Source organism: Balaenoptera borealis, assembly GCF_965194805.1.
Source record: "Balaenoptera borealis genome assembly, chromosome: X".
In the NCBI taxonomy this organism is placed as follows: Eukaryota; Metazoa; Chordata; class Mammalia; order Artiodactyla; family Balaenopteridae; genus Balaenoptera; species Balaenoptera borealis.
In genome coordinates this window covers 53,485,114-53,508,223 of record NC_138881.1, presented here as the reverse complement: position 1 = coordinate 53,508,223, position 23,110 = coordinate 53,485,114, and the positions used below count along the sequence as shown (strand labels likewise).

General features: G+C 41.3%; 1 protein-coding gene across 2 annotated transcripts in view; it reads left to right on the top strand.

The window, feature by feature from the left end:
* The window catches only part of VSIG4 (V-set and immunoglobulin domain containing 4), a 58,289-nt gene that overhangs the window by 23,083 nt on the left and 12,096 nt on the right, over nt 1–23,110 (top strand). Inside the window, exons 4-8 of one of the 2 annotated variants that reach the window (XM_082376683.1) lie at nt 3,744–3,806; nt 4,342–4,419; nt 4,754–4,858; nt 7,096–7,117; nt 7,457–13,749. In XM_082376683.1, coding sequence (XP_082232809.1) covers nt 3,744–3,806; nt 4,342–4,419; nt 4,754–4,858; nt 7,096–7,117; nt 7,457–7,694 — 506 coding nt within the window. In that variant the 3' untranslated portion in view covers nt 7,695–13,749. Of the gene's footprint in view, nt 1–3,743; nt 3,807–4,341; nt 4,420–4,753; nt 4,859–7,095; nt 7,118–7,456; nt 13,750–23,110 lie in introns of those variants that run through there. The other variant, XM_082376684.1, reaches the window with a different exon arrangement.

Sequence of the window (23,110 nt, the reverse complement as noted above, 5' to 3'; positions counted from 1 at the left end):
TTTACATTCCCACCAACAGTGCAAGAGGGTTCCCTTTTCTCCACACCCTCTCCTGCACTTATTGTTTGTAGATTTTTTGATGATGGCCATTCTGACCGGTGTGAGATGATACCTCATTGTAGCTTTGATTTGCATTTCTCTAATGATTAATGATGTTGAGCATTCTTTCATGTGTCTGTTAGCAATCTGTATATCTTCTTTGGAGAAATGTCTATTTAGGTCTTCCACCCATTTTTGGATTGGGTTGTTTGTTTTTTTCATATTGAGCTGCATGAGCTGCTTGTAAATTTTGGAGATTAATCCTTTGTCAGTTGCTTCATTTGCAAATATTTTCTCCCATTCTCAGGGCTGTCTTTTCCTCTTGTTTATGGTTTCCTTTGCTGTGCCAAAGCTTTTAAGTTTCATTAAGTCCCATTTGTTTATTTTTGTTTTTATTTCCATTGCAACAAAAAGAATAAAATATCTAGGAATAGACCTGCCAAAGGAGACAAAAAGACCTGTATGCAGAAAACTATAAGACACTGATGAAAGAAATTAAAGACGATACAAATAGATGGAGAGATATACCATGTTCTTGGATTGGAAGAATCAACATTGTGAAAATGACTCTACTACCCAAAGCAATGTACAGATTTAGTGCAATCCCTTTCAAACGACCACTGGCATTTTTCACAGAAGTAGAACAAAAAATTTCACAATTTGTATGGAAACACACAAGACCCTGAATAGCCAAAAAAATCTTGGGAAAGAAAAACGGAGCTGGAGGAATCAGGCTCCCTGACTTCAGGCTATACTACAAAGCTACAGTAATCAAGAGAGTATGGTACTGGCACAGAAACAGAAATATAGATCAATGGAACAAGATAGAAAACCCAGAGATAAACCCACGCACATATGGTCACCTTATCTTTGATAAAGGAGACAAGAATATACAGTGGAGAAAAGACAGCCTCTTCAATAAGTGGTGCTGGTAAAACTGGACAGCTACATGTAAAAGAATGAAATTAGAACACTCCCTAACACCATACACAAAAATAGAAACAAAATGGATTAAAGACCTAAATGTAAGGACAGACACCATCAACCTCTTAGAGGAAAACATAGGCAGAACACTCTATGACATAAATCACAGCAAGATCCTTTTTGACCCACCTCCTAAAGAAATGGAAATAAAAGCATGTATCTTTTTGAATTAGTGTTTTTCCTTCTTTCAGATAAATATCCAGGAGTGGAATTGTTGGGTCATATGGTAGTTCTATTTTTAGTTTTTTGAGAAACCTCCATACTGTTTTCCACAGTGGCTGCTCCACTTTAAATTCCCACTAACAGTGTGCTAGCATTCTCCTTTCTCCACATCCTCACCAACACTTGCTACTTGTGGTCTTTTTGATGATAGCCATTCTGATAGGTGTGTGGTGATATCTAATTGTGATTTTAATTTGCATTTCTGTGATGATTAATGAAGCTGAGCATTTTTTCATGTGACTGTTTGGAAAAAGATGTCTATTCAGGTCTTCTGCCCATGTTTTAATAGGGTTATTTGTTTTTATTTATTTATTTTTCTTGATATTGAGTTATATGAGCTATCAATATATATTTTTGGTATTAACACTTTATCGTTCATATTATGCATATATTTTCTCCCATTCAGTAGGTAGTCTTTTTGTTTTGTTGTTGGATTCCTTAGCTGTGCAAAAGCCTTTAAGTTTAATTAGTTCCCATTTGTTTATTTTTGCTTTCTTTGCTTTAGGAGACAGATCTAAAATAATACTGCAATTATTTATGTCAAAGAGTGTTCTGCGTATGTTTTCTTCTAGGAATTTTATGGTCTCAGCCATTAATCTTATTGAGAATCTCTTGTACATGATGAGTTGCTTCTCTCTTGCTGCTTTCAAAATTCTCTCTTTGGCTTTGGCTTTTGAGTTTGTATCTAGGTGTGAATTTTAAAAATATTCCCCTACTTGGAGTTCATTGAGCTTCTTGTATTTGCAGACTGTTTTCCATCAAATTGGAAAGTTTTTTGACATTATATCTTAAAATATTTTGTCTACCCTTTTCTATCCTCTGCTTCTACAACTCCCATTATGTGTATGTTGGTACACTTGAAGGTGTCCCACAAACCTCTGAGGTGCTACTCATTTTTCTTCATTCACTTTCCTTTCTTTTTCTCTAACTGGCTAATTTCAATTGTTATCAAGTTTACTGATTCTTCTTCTGCCTGCTTAAATCTGTTTTAGTGAATTTTTCTTCTTTTTAGTGATTTTTATCCTTTCAGTTATTGTACTTTTCAACTCCAGTATTTCTAGTTGGTTCCTGTTTTATAAATTCTGTCTCTTTATTGATATTTGCTATTTGGCTTGAATTGTTCTCATTCTTTTACATTTTTGGACAATCTTTCCTTTGGTTTATTTCTTTTTTAACAAATTTAGTTGATTTAAAATCTTTGTCTAGTAAGTCCAGTATCTCTGCTTCCTCAGGAATGGTTTGTATTCATTGCTTTTTTATATGTTTGTGGGCTCTACTTTCTAGTTTCTTTGCATATCTCATATTTTTGTTGAAAATTTGACTTTTTAAATAATATAATGTGGCAAATCTAGAAATCTGACTCTCCCTTTCTCTCTCCAGGGCTTTTTTTGGGCACTGCTTATTGTACTATTTGCTGTTTGTTTGTTCAGTAACTTTTCTGAGATAATTTTAAGTAGTCTCTTGTATTCTTTGTCATGGATTGCCACTGAAGTCTCTGCTTGGTAGCTTAGTGGTCAGCTGCTGATTGGACAGATATCTCCTTAAATACTTAGAACCACTAAAACTCCCAGGGCTCTGTTGCCTTTTGAACTATGTCTTCAACACTTACCCAGGAAGTTTATAACTGTGCTATAGCCTTCACTTCCTGCTAATGCAGAGCCTCAAGGCTAGCCAGAGGAAAGAACTTATGATGTTCTCATGTCTTTCCTGAGCATGCACAAAACCCTAGGTATGTCTGTGGTCTTCTAGATTACCAGGAATGTGTCAGAGATTTTCAAAGTCTCTATGAAAATATAATTACTATTTTTTTTAAGTTTTTGGCTAGTTTCTTGTTTACCTCAACTATTATCTATTGCCTCAGGCAGCTGTGTGACAAATACATCCCTTCCCTGGGGAGAGTTTTAGCACTGGGTGACCAATAAATATAAGCCTTTTGAATCAGGTCTTTCAGGGAACCACCACACAGGTCAAATAATGACAATTGTTTGGGAATTAAATCTGCTCTGTCCACTCCAGCACCTAGAATGGGGTTTATTTTCAAGGCTACTACTGGCCTGGAGCAGGGTGATAGGGCTGGGGTAAGTTAAAATGCCATAGAGCTCGCTGTTCTTAACATGACTGGGGTGTTTTTTTTTTCCATAAATGCTACTTGGGTTGATGCAAACCTTTGGCTAATTTCCGCAAATCTTAAAGAAAAATGTTATGAATTTGTTTGTCAGTTATTTCATTGCTTTTGTGAAGAAGTGAATATTTGGAGGTCATTACTCTACCATTTTTACTGTCATCACCACAGCCACCTTCTTTGTAATCCTTCTAAGACCCTCTCAAGAGAATGAATAGCTAAATTTCAATCAGAAGTTAGTTAAAACAAAATGTTTTTCCCATCCAGATTAATTAAAGACCTGACTGGCCCTTACTTACTTCCCATTTTCCCTAAGGCATTCAACTGTTCACTCAAAGGTGCCAGGGCCCTTGAATGGACTCCCTTTTCCTTGCAGATTCCTCAAAGCCACTCGAGTCCAAGACTAAGGCACCTCCAACCATGCAATCCCCCTTCGAAGGTGAGTTTTACTAGGGTTCTGCGGGAGTAGGAAAGGTCTGAAATGGTTTCATAGAAGCCAAGGGAGGAAGCCCAATGCCATCAGATGGGTAATAAGAGGTCATTATGTTCTTCATAAGGAAATTAGTACTAAAGAAATGGAAATAAGAAAGATTTAAGGGTCATGATGAAGTGGAATCATGAATATATATATTCTTCTTTGTGAAAATGTCTGAAGCAAAAGGAAGGAGAGAATTTGAATAATCCCATGGGAAAAGTGAGAAAAGAGAAAACTGTGACTTCTGCTTTGCTCCTAGTCTGACTTGCTATAGGACTTTAAGTATATTGCCTCCCCTCTATTGGCCTTCTTCCCATCATAAACAGTGAAAAACTAAGGTACCTTGCTTTATGGTAATAGTGGTCAATGACATGGCCAGGAATTGCAGAAAGCTTAGCACAGATACCCACAGAAGGACTTCAAACTTTGCAGTCACCCTACACCTCACAGTTCCTTTCTGGAAGAGAGGCCTCTAACCCTAACACACTTGTTGTCATAGCAACATCCACAGTGAACTCATCCCAGGGCTGGACCACTGAAGTGGATGGCTACGTTGGAAAGACAAGTGCTGGGCCAGGTAAGGGCAATGTTAAGAATTCTAGCCTTCCCTTTTGGCTGTGAACTTTGCAACTGAAACTTTCCACTATATACAATGTCCTATGTCATTCAAATGCCTAGGCCAATCAGTCATCAACCAGTGGGTCTGAAATAACTTGTTTATACATGGAGTCTCTAGCTTCTCTCAAGTCTTTCTCATGGGCTTAGGGTTTTGTTTGTCTCTCTGGCTAGCTAAGAAATTTAGGAGAAGATGGAAAAGAAAGAAGTGTGAACTGGTCTGGACTGATCCTTGGAGTCACTGTTGCTAGACTCGTTTTCAACCAGATATCACTTGGTCTTGTTTTACCTCCTAGGAAATGGCCTGCCCATCTTTGCCATAATTCTCATCATCTCCTTCTGCTGTATTGTGGTCACCACCATGACTTATATCATGGTCTGCCGGAAGACATCCCAACAGGGTGAGTGATAAGTATGATTGGGTGGCTCTTGCTCATTCATTCATTCATTCATTCAGCAGTATAGTTGAGCATAAACTCAGTATCAAGCACTATGTTAGGCACTTCAAAGGACTCCTAGCCTAGTGTGAAAGTGAGGGTAGGGGGTCCATGGAGACAGACATGCAAGGCAACAATGAGAATACAACTTATGAAAGTTAATTCACAAATCTTTGGTACCCAATCGAGTACAGCATCTACGTAATGGGTTTTCTAATGAGGATGCAAGAGAAGGAGAAGTCACAGTCCCTGAGCTCAAGTTGCTTACAATTTGATTGATGGAATCAAGGTAGAAGCGTGGAGTTTATCAATAACAGTACATAGCTATAAAGGCTATGGACTCAAAGCCTGGAGAAGACAATCAATGCTAAGGGATCCAGAGGACAGGAGAGTCAGTTAGGGCTAGAGTAATTAGCAAGGGATTTCAGAAGGAGACGGGACTTAGACCATTCCTTGGAGGATGAAAACCATTTGAAAGGGAGCAATAGTCTAGGAAGGAGAAACTATAAGAGTAAAGGGGTAAAATGGTGAAATATGAATGTGAGTGGAGTCATCAATAAAGAAAATTCACGTAGCCAAGCAATAGAGAAATACAGGGGGAAAGGAAAGCTTATTCCTGATTATAGAAGGTCTTGAATGACAGGTTAAGGAATTTGACTTTCTTCTCTAAGCCTTGCATTAAAAATCGCTAAAAATTATTTAAGCCGAGGAGTGACATGATTACTGTGTAGTTGTCAGGGCCATTTAACGTCTGTTTGCCAGCAGAGGAGGAAAAAGAATTTGGATGTTGATATCTAAGTGAAACATAACTACACCTCAGTTCCTGTTGCACTAGCTATTTTAACTAGCATTTGTGTGTCTCTTCGTTTGTAGTAGCTCTTACTCCCAAATAGTCTGGTTTCTACCATGGGTCTCTCCAACCAAAAAAGAGAAGGGAGCCTTGAGTGTTTCCTTATCCTGGGTCTCAAGCATAAGCTCCGGTCTTGGCCAACTGCCATGGCTACGACCCATGAGGCTAAACTTGGATGTGGAGATATCTCAAGTGGTCACAAATCCCAGGAGTACTAAAAGGAAAACATTCATTATAGTCTCAATGAGACTGGATATAAACTGTAATCCTATTAGATTATTTTCCTTTCAAAAACAGTCCAGGACTCCTCATGACTCAGGGGGTAGAGGTCAAAATGTAACATTCTATTCAAAGCCTTCTGTAATTTGGCTCTGGCCTATCTTGTCAATCCCCACCATGCCTTTATACTTATTTTCATTTCCAGACACTGGAGTCAAGCAGGCAAATAGGCCACACACCTCATGCCTTTATAGTTTTCCCTTCCTGGATTGCCTTCCCAGAATTCCTGCTTTCTACCTCTCTATAAGGGAGACAGCCTTAGGGCATCAATCCAATTTAACATGTAGTTATTGAGTGCCTACTATGTACCACGCATTAGGCATATAAAAATGAAAAAGACCTACAGTATAGTAGCTGCCAGGCCAATTGGGGAGGTAAGACATGGAAATACAGGGCTCTATCACAAAGCAAAATTGCTGCAGCATGCTGTGTTTGCTTTGTTGTGGTTTAATGTATGCGTTCCCTGTTGCACCTCTGAAAGATTACAAGCTCCTAGAGGGCAGTACCAAGAGATATCCATCTTTGTACTAGGCTAGAGCCTTTAAGCCTGCATGGAATGTAGATACTTCTCCTCCACTGACACTAGGGAGCAATGGTGACTTATTCCAGGATCTTTCCTGGGTGCAGGGTGGGGATAAGTGAATTTGGGAACGGCTCAAGCCAAAGTCCCGGGCATCAGACTAATTCAGACCCTTTTACCTGGGCTCTGGATGGCTGCCAAGTTTCTCACAAGGACTCCCTGGGGATCTTTGGCAAGATTCCTGGGTGGAGAGTGGATCCAGTTCCAGTGTCCCTCCCCCCACCATACCAAGCGACTGCTCCAGCCCAATGTCCAGAGTCAGAGTATGTCAAAGATGACAGTGATAAAGTGTGCTTCCTTTTCATTTCCCTGATAAATCTGCATCCCTGTATTTCAACTCACCTTCCCAACAGCTCCTATTTGTTGGAAGGCTGAGACATATTGAGATCCCCCTTTCTGTCTCTCCTTCCCTTACTTTTTGACAAATACTCATGCTTGGCCCTTACTCACTCCCCATGGAGACTTCTGACCTGATTCTTCCTTTTTTTCTAGAGCATGTCTGTGAAGTGGCCAGGTAAGATAACCTCTCCTCTTCTATCTTCTGACCCATTCCTTGCCCTCAATTTTGTTCGTCACTGGCATAGAGGAAAGGGGGTTTGGCACAGACCCAATCTTAAGCCCAGAGGCCTTCAGGGTCAGGGCACAACTTTCTTCCCTCTCTGAAGCATCTTCTGTGGTACTGTCTTGGCCCAGTGAACACACAAAATAATTTAGGTCCTCTAGCCCTCCATTCCCAGAATCCCTGGGTGGCAAGTGCCTGAGGGTCAGTTGGCAAGAATTGGGGCAGAAAAGTAGGAAACCAGGGTACCAGATTCAAGTTTCTTCTCATGGGTGGTGGGATCTTGGACCACAGGGTGCATGCCGAGGAGGCCAGTGATCCTGGTGAAACCATGAGGGTGGCCATCTTCACAAGTGGCTGCTCCAGTGAAGAGCCAGCTTCCCAGACACTGGACAACGACTACTCTGATGAGCCTTGCCTGGGCCAGGAGTACCAGATCATCGCCCAGATCAATGGTGACTACGCTCGCCTGCTGCACGCGGTTCCCCCAGATTATGAGCTTCTGGTCACCAAGGGCAAGAGCAGCTGCTAAAAATGTCCTACTGGGCCAAGGTCTGTTGACATAATTGCTTATTCATCCCTGGCATTCTGCATGGCCCCTTTCCCTGCTATCTTTCTTCCTGGATAGTCCAAAGTGTCTTCCTTGTCAACATTGGGGTTGCTAAGAGTGAATGGTTTTGCCTAAGAAGTTGTCATATGCACCTCAAGCAAGCCTGCTGCTGGGTCATGCCTTAGGCCCTTCTAGTATCCCTGCCTGGAGCTTCCATTGCTTCTCTCCAAACACCAGAGGGAAGTGCCCATAGCACTAGGACTTGGTCATCATGCCTCCAGACACCACTCAACTTTGACCTCTTACCACTGAATGACCAGAGGGAAGCTCAGCTCTGGCAGCTCAGGGAACCAGTTGGGTTTAGGATCACTTCCCTTTCTCTAGTGCCAGATAGCTTTTAATTGAGATTGTCATGTAACAGGCCAGGGTTCAGTTCTGCTCCTGTACTGTGAGTCTAGTGTTCTGGTATTCTTCTGATGCTCAATAAATATCTAAACATAACAGCAACTTTGGTCACATTGGTCCTCTCTCAAGGACCTACCAAGAGTGATTAAAGTGAGACTAGTTGAGATGGTTGGGGCCCTGGGAGTATGGATAGCACCTTTGCTTTTTTGTTTTTTCCTCCTTCCCACCCATGGTACCCTTACCTCATTTCAGCAGTGAGCTCACTGGAACACAATGAATATTTGGTAAAACAGTACTCAGCTACCTTCTATTCCCTTCTTAATCATCCTGCCAGCTCCACCTGGGTGACTCTTCCCAGGTAAATTGGAAACCTAAAAAAGGAGTCTTTCTTCTGTCTCAACAGACTGTGGGTGCAGAGATAAAAAGCTCCCCCTTTTTCCAAAGTATGAATGCATCACCCTCAAGGACTTCCACCTCCTAGAATCCTAAAACCTTTGGAGTAGTTGTACTCTTCATAGATCGTCTTTATCTCTTGGCCCCTTCTTACAATGTGGGGTAGAGGTCAGAACAGGGAAGTCTCTCTTCTCAAACAGGAATAGGCACTAGGAGTGTGAGTGTGTGTGTGCGTGCATGTGTGTGTGTGTTTATCTGTCTGTATATGTGCACACACAATACACCTTTAAATCAATCTCCTCAGAGAGGAACTGTTCTGGGTCAGTTCAACACTGTTTCTTTTCCCTCAGGTAATGCATGTCAAATCAACTTCTTCACCCTTTATGGAAGCTGACATGTGCCACTTTTGGTTACAATGCAATTCCAAGGTCAGCTCAGGTTTAACCAGCAGCTGCTCCCCTATGAATTGATTACAGAAGTCAAAATCATACGTAAAATTAAACAAAGAGTCCTTCGCTTTACAGGAAGGAACGAAAGTAATGAATCAAGGAGCACATCCATCCCTGGGACCCATATGCCTTTTGTTGTTGCTACATAAATTGTTCCAGAGTAGAAAAAAAATGAAGGTAAACTTCTAAACTCTTTCTATGATGCAGGTTAACACTGATACTGCAAGTTGATTAAATGCCACAAGATAACAAGATAAAACAAGATAAAATTACAGACCTAGGAGCATATATTTATTGCAGCAGGAAACTTCTAGAGATCATCTCTGCCCAAAACCTGATAATCTTTTTCATACAAGACAAGCCAGTGAGAAAGTCCTAAGTATAAGGCTAGACCAAATATGCAGGATAGGCTAAACAAAAATGGTATAATAACACAGGACCTGTCTTAGGCAGGTAGTTGGGTGGAGAAAAGTAGAGGAGTAAAAAGACAAGATCTCCAGAAGAGAGGAAAGATATGAAGTTCCTCTAAGGCAATTTCTCAAATTTTGTTCCATGGAACACTCGACCCAGGAAATGGCCCACAGAAAAAAGTTTCCATGATCAGATAAACATGGGAAATGCTTCATTCTATGGCCCTCTCTTGGAGATTTCCAATGGAACATTACAATATTAAAGTCTCTGAAAAATCCTGCAATAAAGCATCTGTATAACTTTTTGTTACCAAGTAATTCCAAAACTTACTTGCCCTCTGAGTCTACATTTTTGCCCTCCTCCTCTGACTCTTGACCCTATTTCTCAGGAAGAAAAACCCTCCATGTTGGCAATTACCTCACACACCCTATAGCACTGCAGTGACCAAAGTTTAATTGTTTTCTTACAAAATTCCTGGGTAGCATTTGGCCCAAAGGCCCAAAACTAATAGACTAGTGGAAAGTCTATCAACCAATAAACAGTTATTAAGTATTTTCTGTTACCTGAGTACTGTGCTGGGGCTGGAGTAGGGATGGAATGGGGAGGCAGCAATTAAGGAAAGAGTATTGTTCTCTAGGAGCTCACAATCTAGTGGGGAATTCAAAAATATCCCCTGTAAAAGTCCATTAACAATTCAAGGTGTACCATTTGGCAGTAGGAGATAAAAGGGTGCATACAAGCACCCAGGCAAGGAGTGCTTTGAGAATGAAGAAGGAAAGAGTATAAGTTGACTTTCAAAAGTCCTTGGAAAGACTGGACTTTGGCTGGGCCAAGAAGTATGAGAAAGAATTGGATAAGAAGAGAGAAATGAAGAAGGTGTTCCCAGGAGGAGAAAAAGCATGAAGAAAAGGAGAGAGATAGGTAAGGTCAAAGTGTGTTAAGAAGCCAAGGTTAAATGTCCAGAAACTGGGTGTCTAAGCCCTGTGATGATGCTTGTGTGAGAATTCAGATGTCCTTGCTAGGGAACTCTGAGAGGGGAATGTGAAGGGAGAAAGTGATGAATAAAGGAGTACTTCCATCCCTGGGGCCCGTATGCCTTTTCAAGACTATTGTATCCCCCTAGGGCTCCCACTGTGTGTAGCAGAGCTGCTTCATTTTCCCTCTGACACCCTCAGGTACAAGCTTTAATCCCCTCAAAGTCACCGAAAATAACTTCTGAGAGCTTAGTTGGTACTTGGTGTGTGTTCTTGTATCCAGCTGTCAGTCTATCTGCTGTATCTCAACTGTCCTGGCCTGGAGCTGCTAGGCATATGCCGCACTTGGGGTATTTGACAAACTGACACTCTACTACATGGAGTGTCTAACTCAGCTTGTCAAATACACGGAGCGTGGCACTGCAGGAGGCTGGGCCAGGGGCTTCAGTGGGGAGGCAAGATCTTCCTGGGAGATATGGCCCTGGAGGGAAAGAAAAAGAAAGGAGTCACACCCTGAGCACCAGGGAAACTGCAGAGGCTATAGGGACTAGCTGAAGTACCAGAATAAGGAAGTGAACAAAATAGGCAATAAGGCTTCTAACCAGAAGAGGCATCCTTAGGGTATGTAAGAAAGACCCACTTGATCCTGCAGGTGAAGCCCCAGTGCTCAGCTGAGGGGGTCCTCAGGCCTGAGTCCTATAGCTATGGCATTTCTAGGGGTCCGGAGCTTCAATGAGATTCTCTATGCAGCAGAGAATGTACAATTTGGTCATTGTCCTGCCTCCCTGACCTCAAGAAAGGACCAGGTCCCAGAGTCAATGTCCATGTCCCACCTTCCCAACTCTCTCAGCCTATGTTCTCACAGTGTTATGACTATGGATATAGGCTTTGAGGTTAAGCACGGGCATGAATTCTGGCTCTTCCATTGAGTAGCTGAGAAATCTTGGATAAATCATTTCATCTCTTTGAGCTCTAGGTTTCCACATCCACAAAATGGGTGTAAGTATAGTACTTACCTAATAAGTTATTGTGAGAATGACATGAAATAATGTATGTAAAGCCCTTAGGTCAGTATTTGATACATAACAAATGCTCCAAAAAAAAAAAAAAAGGTGGTTGAACTACCACAAGGAAAGCAAAGGCCATTGACCACTGACTTAACAGGGTCAGGACAATGAAACAGGAATTTCTTATGGTCTCAGCCTTGCCTAACATGATGCACTTAACCCATCTGGACTCAAGAATGGAAGCTATAAAAAGACCTTCATACAGTTTCACCTACTCATGTTATGAAGGAGGAAATGAAGGCTCACACTGAGGATGAGAGTTGCTAAAGATCATACAAGTTGTACACAGTTTGGGGTTGTGCCCTATGTCATCCCATTGTGCCCTCCAGTTTTCCTCACTGGTCTTTTTACCTCCATGCTCTGTATATCTCTCTGGGAAAAGGGAGACACATCAAAAAGGAAGGCAAAATATAGGCAGTGGACTTGGCAGTGAGGTACTGGGATCATTCAACTCACAGCCATCAGAGAAATAAAGAAGCTGCCAGGAGCATGATCAGGCCTGGAACTTCTGAGAGAATTCACTTGGCAATACCCAGATACTGTTGCTAAAAATTCCAGGTAGTCCGTGTTAAATTCCTCCCTTTCCCAGTTGTGGTAGTTGATCTGTGAGAAAGTAGCTGGCTTATATTATATACTGGCATGAAAAGAGGCAAACATTCCAAAGAACGTAAAACTGCCCCATGAGGTCAGAAAGCCTTATCCCAGCTAAGACAAGGCAGAGGGACTTGTCTTTCAGCAAAAAATCATAGTGCATTAAAAAAAACTTAACTCTTTCAGGTAAATGTATGTTGATAAGCAGGTGACATGTTCCTCCAATTTGATATCTGAGAGTGACTTCAAACCTAAAGCTCTAAATGATATTTTCCATCCCCTCATTTCCCTCTCTACTTACCCAAGCCATTCCAAGCCACCCAGAAGTGTGGCTTTTTCAGCCAAAGCAACAATCTTGGTCACCAGATATGGCATAGTGGAAAGAATCAGACAAACTTAGATTCTAATGCTGCATTGGGCACTAATTAGCCAATCATGGCTTTGGGAAAGTTTTCCTTTAGGCTTCAGTTGTCCTTTGAGCTTCAGTTGTCTTCTCTGGAAATGCGGACAAGAAGACTTACCTGGCAAAGTTGTCAGGAAAGTGTTTGGTGAGCTTTCCAGAGCCTCTCATATAGGAGCTCACAGGCACCTTGGCTCAGTCCCTGGAGCTGTGAGTGGAAGCCAATCAAGGAAGCTGATTAATAGAGTTTGGGTTCAGGGTAGTGGGAGAGAGAGAACTGGACTGATGCCTTTCTTCTATCATCATCCTTACTGGCTACCAGCTTCTGTGAGAAGACCTGGATAAACTGAAGGTGTCCACAGCCTCCTGAATGCCCTTTCTGACTTCATCAAAAAGGAAGAGAGGTATGAGGAGGCTAAAGGTTCTTTCTTAGTACCTGAAGTTTAAGAGCCTTATAGACTATTTTGCCCCAGTATTAATGGAAAGAGGCAGTGGCTGAGCTGAAACTATATTGGTTTTATTTCCACATTTGATGTTTTAGTTCATGCCTCTCCAACAGACTGTATATAAGGAAAGCAGGTTCAGCTGAGAAAGGCTGGCCAGACCCATAGGAAGAAAAGATGGATATCTACGTGGAGTGATACTGAGGGTCCCTGAAAGTTTTCTCTTGGTCTGTTATACTACATAAAATATCATTTGCTCCCTGTCTACCCTGGGAGGGCTAACACACCAAGCAGTAAGACCTGCCCTGCAACTGACCCAGTTGGGCCCCTTCATACTGGGAGCAGTATGGACTTTTTTTCAGGCATAGTTCAACCCCCTGCTCAGCCCCACCCAGAGATATTTACTCAGCATCACTCTCATGTCCTTTCCCAACAGAGGGCTAAAAACTATCAAAATAAGGGATATAAAAACTAAACGAGTCTCTAGACACTGTCCATCTAATCCTTCCCCTCCTCTTCTTTGCAGAAGAGGTCAAAAATATGAGTCCTAGAATGGAGAAAGGACTTGTTCAAAGATACACAATGAGTAAATGGCAAAACCAGGACCATTATTCAAATATCCTGATCCTGGTTCCAGAGAACATTCCACTTCCATTTGGCTGTCCCCTAAACAGCCTGTTTGGAGAGGAAATGTCATTCTCCTTTCTCATCATTATAAGCCCCAGGACAGAAGGGTACTAATGGGACACTTCTTCTCCCTTACCCTTGATCCAGAATTCCTGAGAAGGGTCCAAGGAGAATGGGATGAACAGATCCAAGCCATATTTGGTAGCCATGGACACTGCCCCAGTTTGGGAATCCAAGCAGAGAGGACAAGTTGATACTATACCTGTTACTGGAGTGGTGCCTTCATCTTGTAGGAGGCATAGGTTCCCTGGTGATGAGTCAACCTGCAGAGGCCAGAGGGAACTGGGCTTTATGCTGTGAGCAGGAAGGTCTTATGTTTTGAAGGGCCCTTGGTGTCTTCAAGAGGAAACAGAAATGAGGAAGATAAGGCTGAGGTTAGCCAACGGAAATCTGGGTGCAAAATGACAAAAGAGTGCCGTTGTGAAAGGGTCTCCTACTGCAGCAACAGTCCTCACTGCCATGTCCTCACCCACTGCCAGCTGAACTCCAACAGATACTAACTCCCCAAGCTGCAGAGAGTCTGAGCAGAAAGCCCTGGCTGCCCTAGGCTCGACCTATGGCCAGGGAGTTTTCCCCAGGTTTACTGAAGGAGTCCTGGAATGTCAAAGCTGAGACATTATCAAATAAAAATCCCCATTGTTAAAATTGAGAAACTGACCCCCTGAGGGATAAAAGGAAATGCCTGATATCAAAAAGCAGATTAGTGGTATACCTAGAATTTGTATCCATTTCTGTCAACTCCAAATCATGTGTTCTCTCACCCTGTCAGAATGCCTCCTGGTCCTGAAACACCCATTTTATCTCCCCTGGCACACAAACATAATTAGCAGGGCCCAGTGAAAAATGAAAAGGAAGGGCCCTTTGTAAAAAAAAATTAAAAATTCAAGATGGCAACAGCAGAACATTAAGCTAAGTTTGGGGTCTTTCTAAGCATGAGGCCCTGTGAAAGTTTACAGGTTACATGCCTATGAAGCTGGGCCTGCTAACACAGCTCTGCCCACAGGTCACATTCTGGCATCCAGGGAGCTTACAGACAGAAAGAAAAAAGAAAATTCACATCTATGAAAGTATTTATTATGTGTTTTACATGTGTTATCTCATTTAATCAGCAACCATCTAGTATGGTATTATCATTATTCCTATTTATAGGTGAGGAAACTGAGACACATAGAAGTAAAGTAGCTTGCCTAAGGACACAAAACTAGGAAATAATGGAGAAGGCAGAATTTGTACTCAGGTCTTTCTGACTCAAATGTTAGGCTTTTTCTACTCTCCCATGTTGGTTACGAAGAAAGTGGTTGACCTTGAGAAGGAAAAGATAGTACCAGACACTTAAGTTCAACTGTGACCTTTAGGCTTCATGAGGGACATGACAGTTATGAGAAGAAAGTGAATGACTTCCTAGAGCCTTATGTTTGCAATCCTTGGGCAGTCCCCACTCACAGCCAGGAAGACTTTGGATTCCCATTATGCAGTGCTCTACATCATGAATCCTGATGACATGGCAGATGGGAGAGGCAATTCTTGCAATGCTTTCAGGGTATACTTACAGGATCACCTTCAATGATTGCAGTGCCCAAGTCTCAGTCCTTAGTCTACATAGAAGAAATAGGACCCTTGGCAGTACTCAAGCCTCGGTGAATAATCTATCCAAGCTACATGCAGTCATATAAATTCGGGTTCAAGAGAAAAGACCACATTCTGGGAGCCAGAAGTTTGGTGTCCTACTCCCAGATCTGTTAGCTCTGTTCCCTCCATTAGTCTTAGTTTCCCATTTAACCAACAGAGGTTGAACTAGATGATCTTGGTGGCCTCTCCAACTCAAACATTCCCTGGTTCCTTTATAACCCCTTCCATACCTGCCCCTCTCTCACTATGGTCTTTCCTGTGTATGCAGAGCCTAGAGGCTCTAGGGGACAGCCTGGGATAGGGATTCACTTACACTCACACTACTCTGCAGAAAACTTCCTTCTACCAGAATAATTTATTGGCTTAGTCCTTGAAACCAGTTTCCCCAGATCTGGCTTCTAGAAAGATTCAATTCCTTTTTATTTTGGTTTCTGACTAAAGCTTGTGGTGGAGTCAGGGTTGTCCTGTGGGCACTTTTCTAGGGAGGGACCCTTCCTCCCTACTCATATCCTAGAGATTAAGTTCAGCTACCCACTCAGTTTTTTTTCTCACTTATCAGTTAAGGTACTCTCCTAGCTTTTTAACAGAGGCCCTCTGGAAACAATGTCTTCACTTAAAGTAGTAATTAATGGTGGCCAACTTCAGCTTCATAGTAGATCCATGAAAGAAAAACATTAAGGTGGGGTTGACATATATACACTAATATGTATAAAATAGATAACTAATAAGAACCTGCTGTATAGCACAGGGAACTCTACTTCACTTCGCTGTACAGTAGAAACTAACACAACACTGTAAAATAACTATACCCGAATTAAAAAAAACAAAACAAAAACATTAGGAGCCAGGAGGATCTACAAATCATGCCTACTATGCAAAAGGTCTGAATTAGAGAAAATGACATGGGGCTCCTCGGAGCTCCTCTTTGCCTCACAAACACAAAGCATGTTTGGAAGGGCCAATTTGCAGCAACAGCACAAACGGGACTTTTCCTTTAGGTCTGTTGTCCAACCAAAAGACATAGAGTTCTTCCATTTTGGATGCTCTTTGGCTTGACCATGCTTATGAGGCGGGATGAGGGAGAAGAGAGTTGGATAGGGGGAGCAGGCAGACAGTGCAGGGGTCCCACACTGTAGATACATGCATTTATTCACTCAGTGCTGGAATGAAAAACAACACTGAATTTTGAGTCTGAGTCCCTGTGTCTTGGATCCTGTGTTATAGCCCCTGGATTATAGACCCAGCTCTGTAACATTAACTGTACGCCCTTGAAAAATCATGCACAGCCCGTCTGAGCATCAGTCACCACATCATACTGAAGAATTGTCAGGCTAGAGGGGAGAGGGATTCAGGCATGCACCTAAGGAAATATATATCTCTACAGTGTGAGACAAGTTGATGAAGGTACAAAGTACTATCAGAAGAGTGGGTAAGAAAGACATGATTCTTCCAGGGCAGAGGGTGAGGAAGTGGTGGTGATTAGAAAGGTTCTTAGAAAAGTAGGATCTTAGCTAGATTTTAAAAGATGGGGAGATAAAATAATGATGCTCACTGTCTCTAGAAAGCTTTCTCTGACCACCCGTTTCCTGACAAAATTAATGGCTCCTGGCTTTGCCTGCCTCTAGTCTCAAAAACCTCTCCACACTGCATTTATGTGTCTGTCTCTCCAAAAAGACCAAGAACTGCCCCAAATAGGACTGTATCTGATCCCTTCCTTTCTTCACAGGGCCAAGGATGAAATAGTTGCCCCAGAACTGTGAGGTGAATAAGTGAATGCATCAGTGCATAAGCAAATGAAAGAACCCAAGATCCCCACATTCCTTAGCTTACCTCACTTCCATGAAGGAACTGAGAAGCCCCCTTCAACACTGAGTTCAACTCTCTGCTCACCTACCCCCACTTCCTATAGGAAGCTTGTCAAGAAAATGCCCCAGGGACAACTGCAAAGCTGAGGCCACTTCCTGTGCAAGAAGCCAGTGTCCACACACTCCACCTCAACCCTGGTGATTGCTATGTGTATGATTGCACTGGGGCTTCCTCTGAAAGGAAATCCAAAGTCTGATGCAATGTACAGGGCACCCCCAGGCCAAGACTGAAGAACTTCATGTACTCATGGGCTTGGAGATAGAGGTTTCACTGTGAGGTTCCCCACAAACCCAGTGACAATGACAAGAAATGTGGCAGCAATTAACCTACCAACTATAACTCAACTTTATTCAACAAGGGTGTGTTGAGCACTTACTGGCTGCAAAGCTCTATTGTTGGCACCAAGGGGAAAAATAAATACACAGCAGAGCAGTATTATACATCTAATAGAAATACAATGTGAGCCACAAATTTTCTAATAGTGACATTAAAAATTTGAAATATAAATAGGTGAAAGTAATTTGATAGTATATTTTATTTAACCCAATGCATCCAAAATGTTATCTTAACCAGTAAACAATGGAAAAATGTTTTAATGAGGTATTTTACACTCTTTAAAATGTGGTGTGTATTTTAAATTTACAGTACACCACAATATGGCCTACCTATGTTTTCAGTGTTCAATCACCACACATAGCTAGTAGTTACCATGTGGGACAACAAAAGTATAAAATGTAGTCCCTTCCCTCAAGGAATTTACAGCCTAGTCCAGGATCCAGATTAATACATAAGCATGTACAAAGAACAAATACTATAGTGGAGGTGAATGTATGGAAACGAGCAGTGCACCTGAAGTCAGGAGACCCAGACTACAGTCTATTCTCTGCCACTGATTATCTGTGTGACCTTGAGTAAAGCCCTCTCTCTCTATGGGCCATATCTACAATGAGGCTGGACTAGATTCATTCACTCAACAAAAATATATTGAGTGTTTTCTAAGTATCAAGCATGGTGCGAGGCACTTGGGATACAGAGGAGAACAAGACACATAAGATGCCTACCTTCTTGGCACTTGCAGTGTGGTGGAAAATAGCTATTGAACAAATAATTACAGGTAAATATGACAAGAAAGGAGGAATCACAGAAAGCTAGGAGAACACAGGGAACCTAATCCACAAGGCTTGAATAGGTCAAGAAAACCTCTCAAAGGAAGTGACCTTTGAAGTGTGACTGAAGAATAAGAAAAAATGAACAGGTGAGCCAAGTGAATAATTGTTGAAAACACATTCCAGGCAGAAGAAACAGCATGTGTAAAAGCTCTGAGATGGGAAAATATGTGGCATATTCCAAGAAGATTAGGAGGCTGATGTGGTCTGGAATAGAGTAAGCAAAGGAAAGAATAGCTCAAAGCAAAGTGGGAGAGGTAACAGGAGGCCAAACTGAGGAAGCCCTTGTATATTATGTTGAGGGCTTGAAACTTATCCAATGAGACATGAGAAATCAGAGAATGTACAGGTGGTGCAATACTCTTCCATCTTCAAGACAAGGAATTCTGGAGTTTAGGCCATGGAAAGAAAAGTTAATTCCAACTGGGTGGACTAGAGACTTCACAGAAGAGGCAGCATTTAAAAAGAGCCTTGAAAGATAATAAGATCAATAGTCAGAGAAGAGCATTCCAGACAGAAAGAAGAACACAAATAAAAGTGCAGAGGTAGGAAAGAACATGGTGAGCTTGTGTGAATGGAGGGACCACTGATGTAACAGGGTAAATATAAGCTTAAGTATATTTTTGAATATCTATAGATGCACTAGAACAATAGCCACCCCAAAGCCTATCCAACTCACCAAATGTGCTCTGGGAGACACCAGGCAAAGACCTTGGACCTACCAAGAGAATTTACTAAGTGCCAGGCATTGTCTCAAACCCTTTGCATGTATTAGTTTAGTAATATCCTCACAACAACCTTATGAGGGAGATACTAAAATTATCCCCATTTGACATAAGAGGAGCTGAGGTTCAGGGAGGTCATGTCACTTGCCCAAATGCTATGCAACAATTTATGAAAGGTAGGAATTTTGAAGCAATCTACAAAGATATATAATATGGCTCTGGTTAAGAAATAGCAAATTCAAGTCAGTTATCATCTCAGTCTATAAGGGCAGTCTTATTCAGAAAAAACTCAATTAATTTCCAATTTATGACTATTAGAGGGGTTGAGCTGAGCTGACCCTTGCTTAGCTTCTTGGAAAGAAAAATATAAACGAATTAATGGGAATTCCCTGGTGGTCCAGTGGTTAGGACTCCGCGCTTTCACTGCTGAGGGCACAGGTTCGATCCCTGGTCAGGGAACTAAGATCCTGCAAGCCATGCGGTGTGACCAAAAAAAAAAAAAAAAAAAAAAAAAGGTAGATAAGATAAGATAGGAGTTCCAGAGAGTTGTTTAAAGACTTAGAAAAGTAAGCTGGTTGTGCTCCTCACTTCTTATACCTTACTCCCAATCAGAGTCCTTCAGAAGCTTCCATCTATGACAGAAATAACTGAAGAAATAACTAGCCAACCACTCATCTATTTTCCACAATGGTCCACCTAAAGGTTAAAACCCCTAGGCAACAATTGTGGACAGGGAAGGAAGGAAGGAGGAAAAACTTGTGATAGCCCATTGCATATATTTGGAAGGAACAAAACTGCATTTCTTTAAAATATATAGTCTCTAATTCAGACTGGGATGGGTTCCCCTGGTTTCACTGACTTGACACACAGACCATTTTCATCTTCTTAGTGTTTCCTCTGACTAAACAAAGGGCAAGAATGGTGCATTTGTGGGGACAAAAAGAGAATTTAGGCCAAGCCTTTGTGCTTACACCACAGCTAAACATCTTCTAGAACTAGGGTGCTAGGACTTAGTTTAGCACTGATTTAGGAGGTAGTCAATTTTTACATACTTCTCTCTAGGGTTAGTCACCACAGACAGTTTTCCTTAATGCTCCTGTCCCTTATTTGCATATGTTAGCTTTCACAGGCTCATCTAAAGAGTGTCAACCATCACAATGTGTATGGCAATAGGTAGTTCAGAATCTCCAATGTATAACCTGAACTTTTTTAACCCCAAAGCAAATGCTATGATGTAGATGGTCTAATGTCTCTTACTCATAAAGACTGTTACAGTTTCATTAAGTGGGAAATAAAAATATCAAAGATGTTAAAAGTGGGTGCTTGACTGGTGGCAGGCATTGCAGATTGTCACCCAAGGCCTTGTGCTATAGTGAAAAGAGCATTGAGTTTGAAGTTCAAAGACCTGGACTTGAATTTCAGTTTGCCACTTTCCAGCTGTGGGGACTTGGCTAAATTACTAATATTTCCGACTATCCATTTACCCATCTCAAAATTGAGCTAATAAATAGGTACCTCATGGGATTTCAGGAAAGTGGTATAACTGAGAACTCCTCTCAAGGCCAGACATTACATGGTAAGAAGCAAAAAAAAAAAAAAAAAAAAAGTTAAATATTCAAAGAAGAAGAGGCACTGCTCCTCTATTCTCAGTTCTAGGCAGAATGAGATGTGGGAAATGGAAGGAAAAAAGTTTTGTTGAGTGTTTATTATGTACCACGTACTCTCACATCTATTATATCACTTAGTCCTCTCAACACACCTGTAGAATTAGAATTATTCCCAGTTCACAAAATAAGGACACTGAAGCTCAAAAAAATTAGGCAATTTCCCTCAAAGTTACATATTTAGTAAGTGACAGAGCTGAGATTTAGATTTTTATTAGCTGTATGCCTAAGAAGACATGAGAGGAGCTACTCAAGGACTCACCATCTCCTTTGGTGTCCTAAAACCATGCAGTCCAGCCACTCCCTAGCCTTGGAGAAAAGGGGGTTCTCCTGCTAGATTACAAATTCCATGAGGTCAAGAACCATGTTTGTTATATCCAGTTTTCTATAAGGTTGCTAATTTATTTTTCTTGTGTTTGGGACTTCTTTGTATATTAGAGAGATTTCTCCCTTTGTACGTAATAAGAATTGCAAATATTTTCACTAGTCTATCATTCGTCTTTTGACTTTGCTTCTATCATTTTATATTTTTGTTTATTGTCTGTGTCTTCTACCAAGCTCCATGAGGGCAGGGATTTTATCTTATTCACAACTATATTCCTAATGCCTTGCTTATAGTAGGTGTTCAATAAATATTTGTTAATGAAAAATAATTATTCCTGTTGTACAGGCCTGAAAATGAGGTGACATGTAAATATTGAAAGCTTTGATCATCCCTTGACCCTGGTGCCTAATGACTGAGGACCCAGAATTAATCGAGATTGGAGATTCATTAAAGAAAGCCCTAGACACAGTGGCAGGAGACTGAGTTCCAGGCCCAGCTATGCCATGGCTTGTAGTATGAACTTGGGAAATTTCCTTCTTTGCTCTTCTTTATAAATGTGGTGGACTATATGGTCTTTAAGAACCCCCTTCTCCCATTTAAGAATTTTTCAAATGGTTTGGGTGATAGAGATACCAAAGATAATGCAACTGACCAGAACCCTACCCTCCCAGAACTCATGCTCTAATGAGAGAAAAAGGCACTCACCAAACAATCTCACAGTAAAAATACAAGGTTTTGTAGGATAAATATAGGGTGTTATGAGAGAAAATAATAGTAAATCTAATCTTGTATAAGAGTTTAGGTAAGTCTTTCTTCCAAATGGCCTAAAACTGACATCTGAATGATGATCCAGACTAAGTAAAGTTCTCTGAGCCTTGGTTCTTTAATATATATATTATATATATATATAATATATATATATAATATTAATATTAATTATATCATGTTTATATATTATATATTATTTATTATTATATATAATATTTATTATACAATTTATAATTTTATTATAAACTATATTTATATTATGTTAAACACAAACATATTCATATAAATCCTAACCTAACATGTGTGAGAAAAGTTTTCTAAACTATAAAATGATAATATGAATGTTAGGGATAACTTTTTTCATGTGGCTGGGGATTTCTCTGGACCTGTTTGGAACTTCGTGGGTGGCTTTTACTCCAGGACCCTTTGAGGTTGAACCTGAGCCTGAACCTGAGACTCATAGGGGGATCTGCTGCTCCTTCTAGTAGTGTGAAGCAAATACCATCTGTCTCTGACAAACAAAGACCTGTTTTGGAGCCTGAGAGTGTTCCTAACTACATATTAAGCCCACTTCTCTGACTCACTGATGCTATCAGATATCCTGGAAAGCAGCTTGGCTTGTCTCAATGCTTGATAAAGGAGGTAGGATGAGGGGTACTTTGTGGGCCCCTCTGGACAACTTGACCCTATCCAGGAGATGGTCAGCTCTTGGACATTGCGGCATGGATTCCCAGCATCCACAGGTTTTCCCATATTCTCATTATCTATTAAGTGTAAACAGGGAGAAGAAAGGGGGTTGGCATCTGGAGACTCCAGCACACTGTGTTGATAAGACTAGGGATACAGGAAGCGGGGGAAGTGTGCCAACAGTTGGCTAATGGCTACTATGTCCCAGGCACTGTGCTGGATGCTTTATGCACATCCTCTCATGTAACCTTCACAACTATTCTAGGAGGTAGCAGCTGTTCTTCCCTTTCCACGAATGAAAAAAATGAAGCTCAGAGTGCTCAAATGATTCATTTCAAGTCACTCAGTTAGCAGCTGAGTGCTTGAAGTTCAAACCAACATTACTACTTTCTTCTATACCACATGCCACTTGGAAGAGTCATTTTAGTAACTTCCACTGCCTCCAGGGTGGACAGTACCAATTTTTATTGCAAAGCAGGGGGAGAATTGTTTGTAAATTTGGGGAGATTGCAAATATAGAGTTTCTCTCACTTCTCTTGCCATGAGCTATTTTCCTCTGGCAGGAAGTTGATCCTCTCATCTCATCTGAACCATGCCTGTTGTGGTTTAAGTCAACTTCCTCTCCCCTTATCCTACTTCTCCTCCAAACATTCGTCCCTGAGTTGCAAGCCTCCAGCCTCTTGTGCCCCTTTTGAACCTCCCTCTTTGACTCCTAAGCCAAACAAAGGCATTTCAGAACTCATATTAA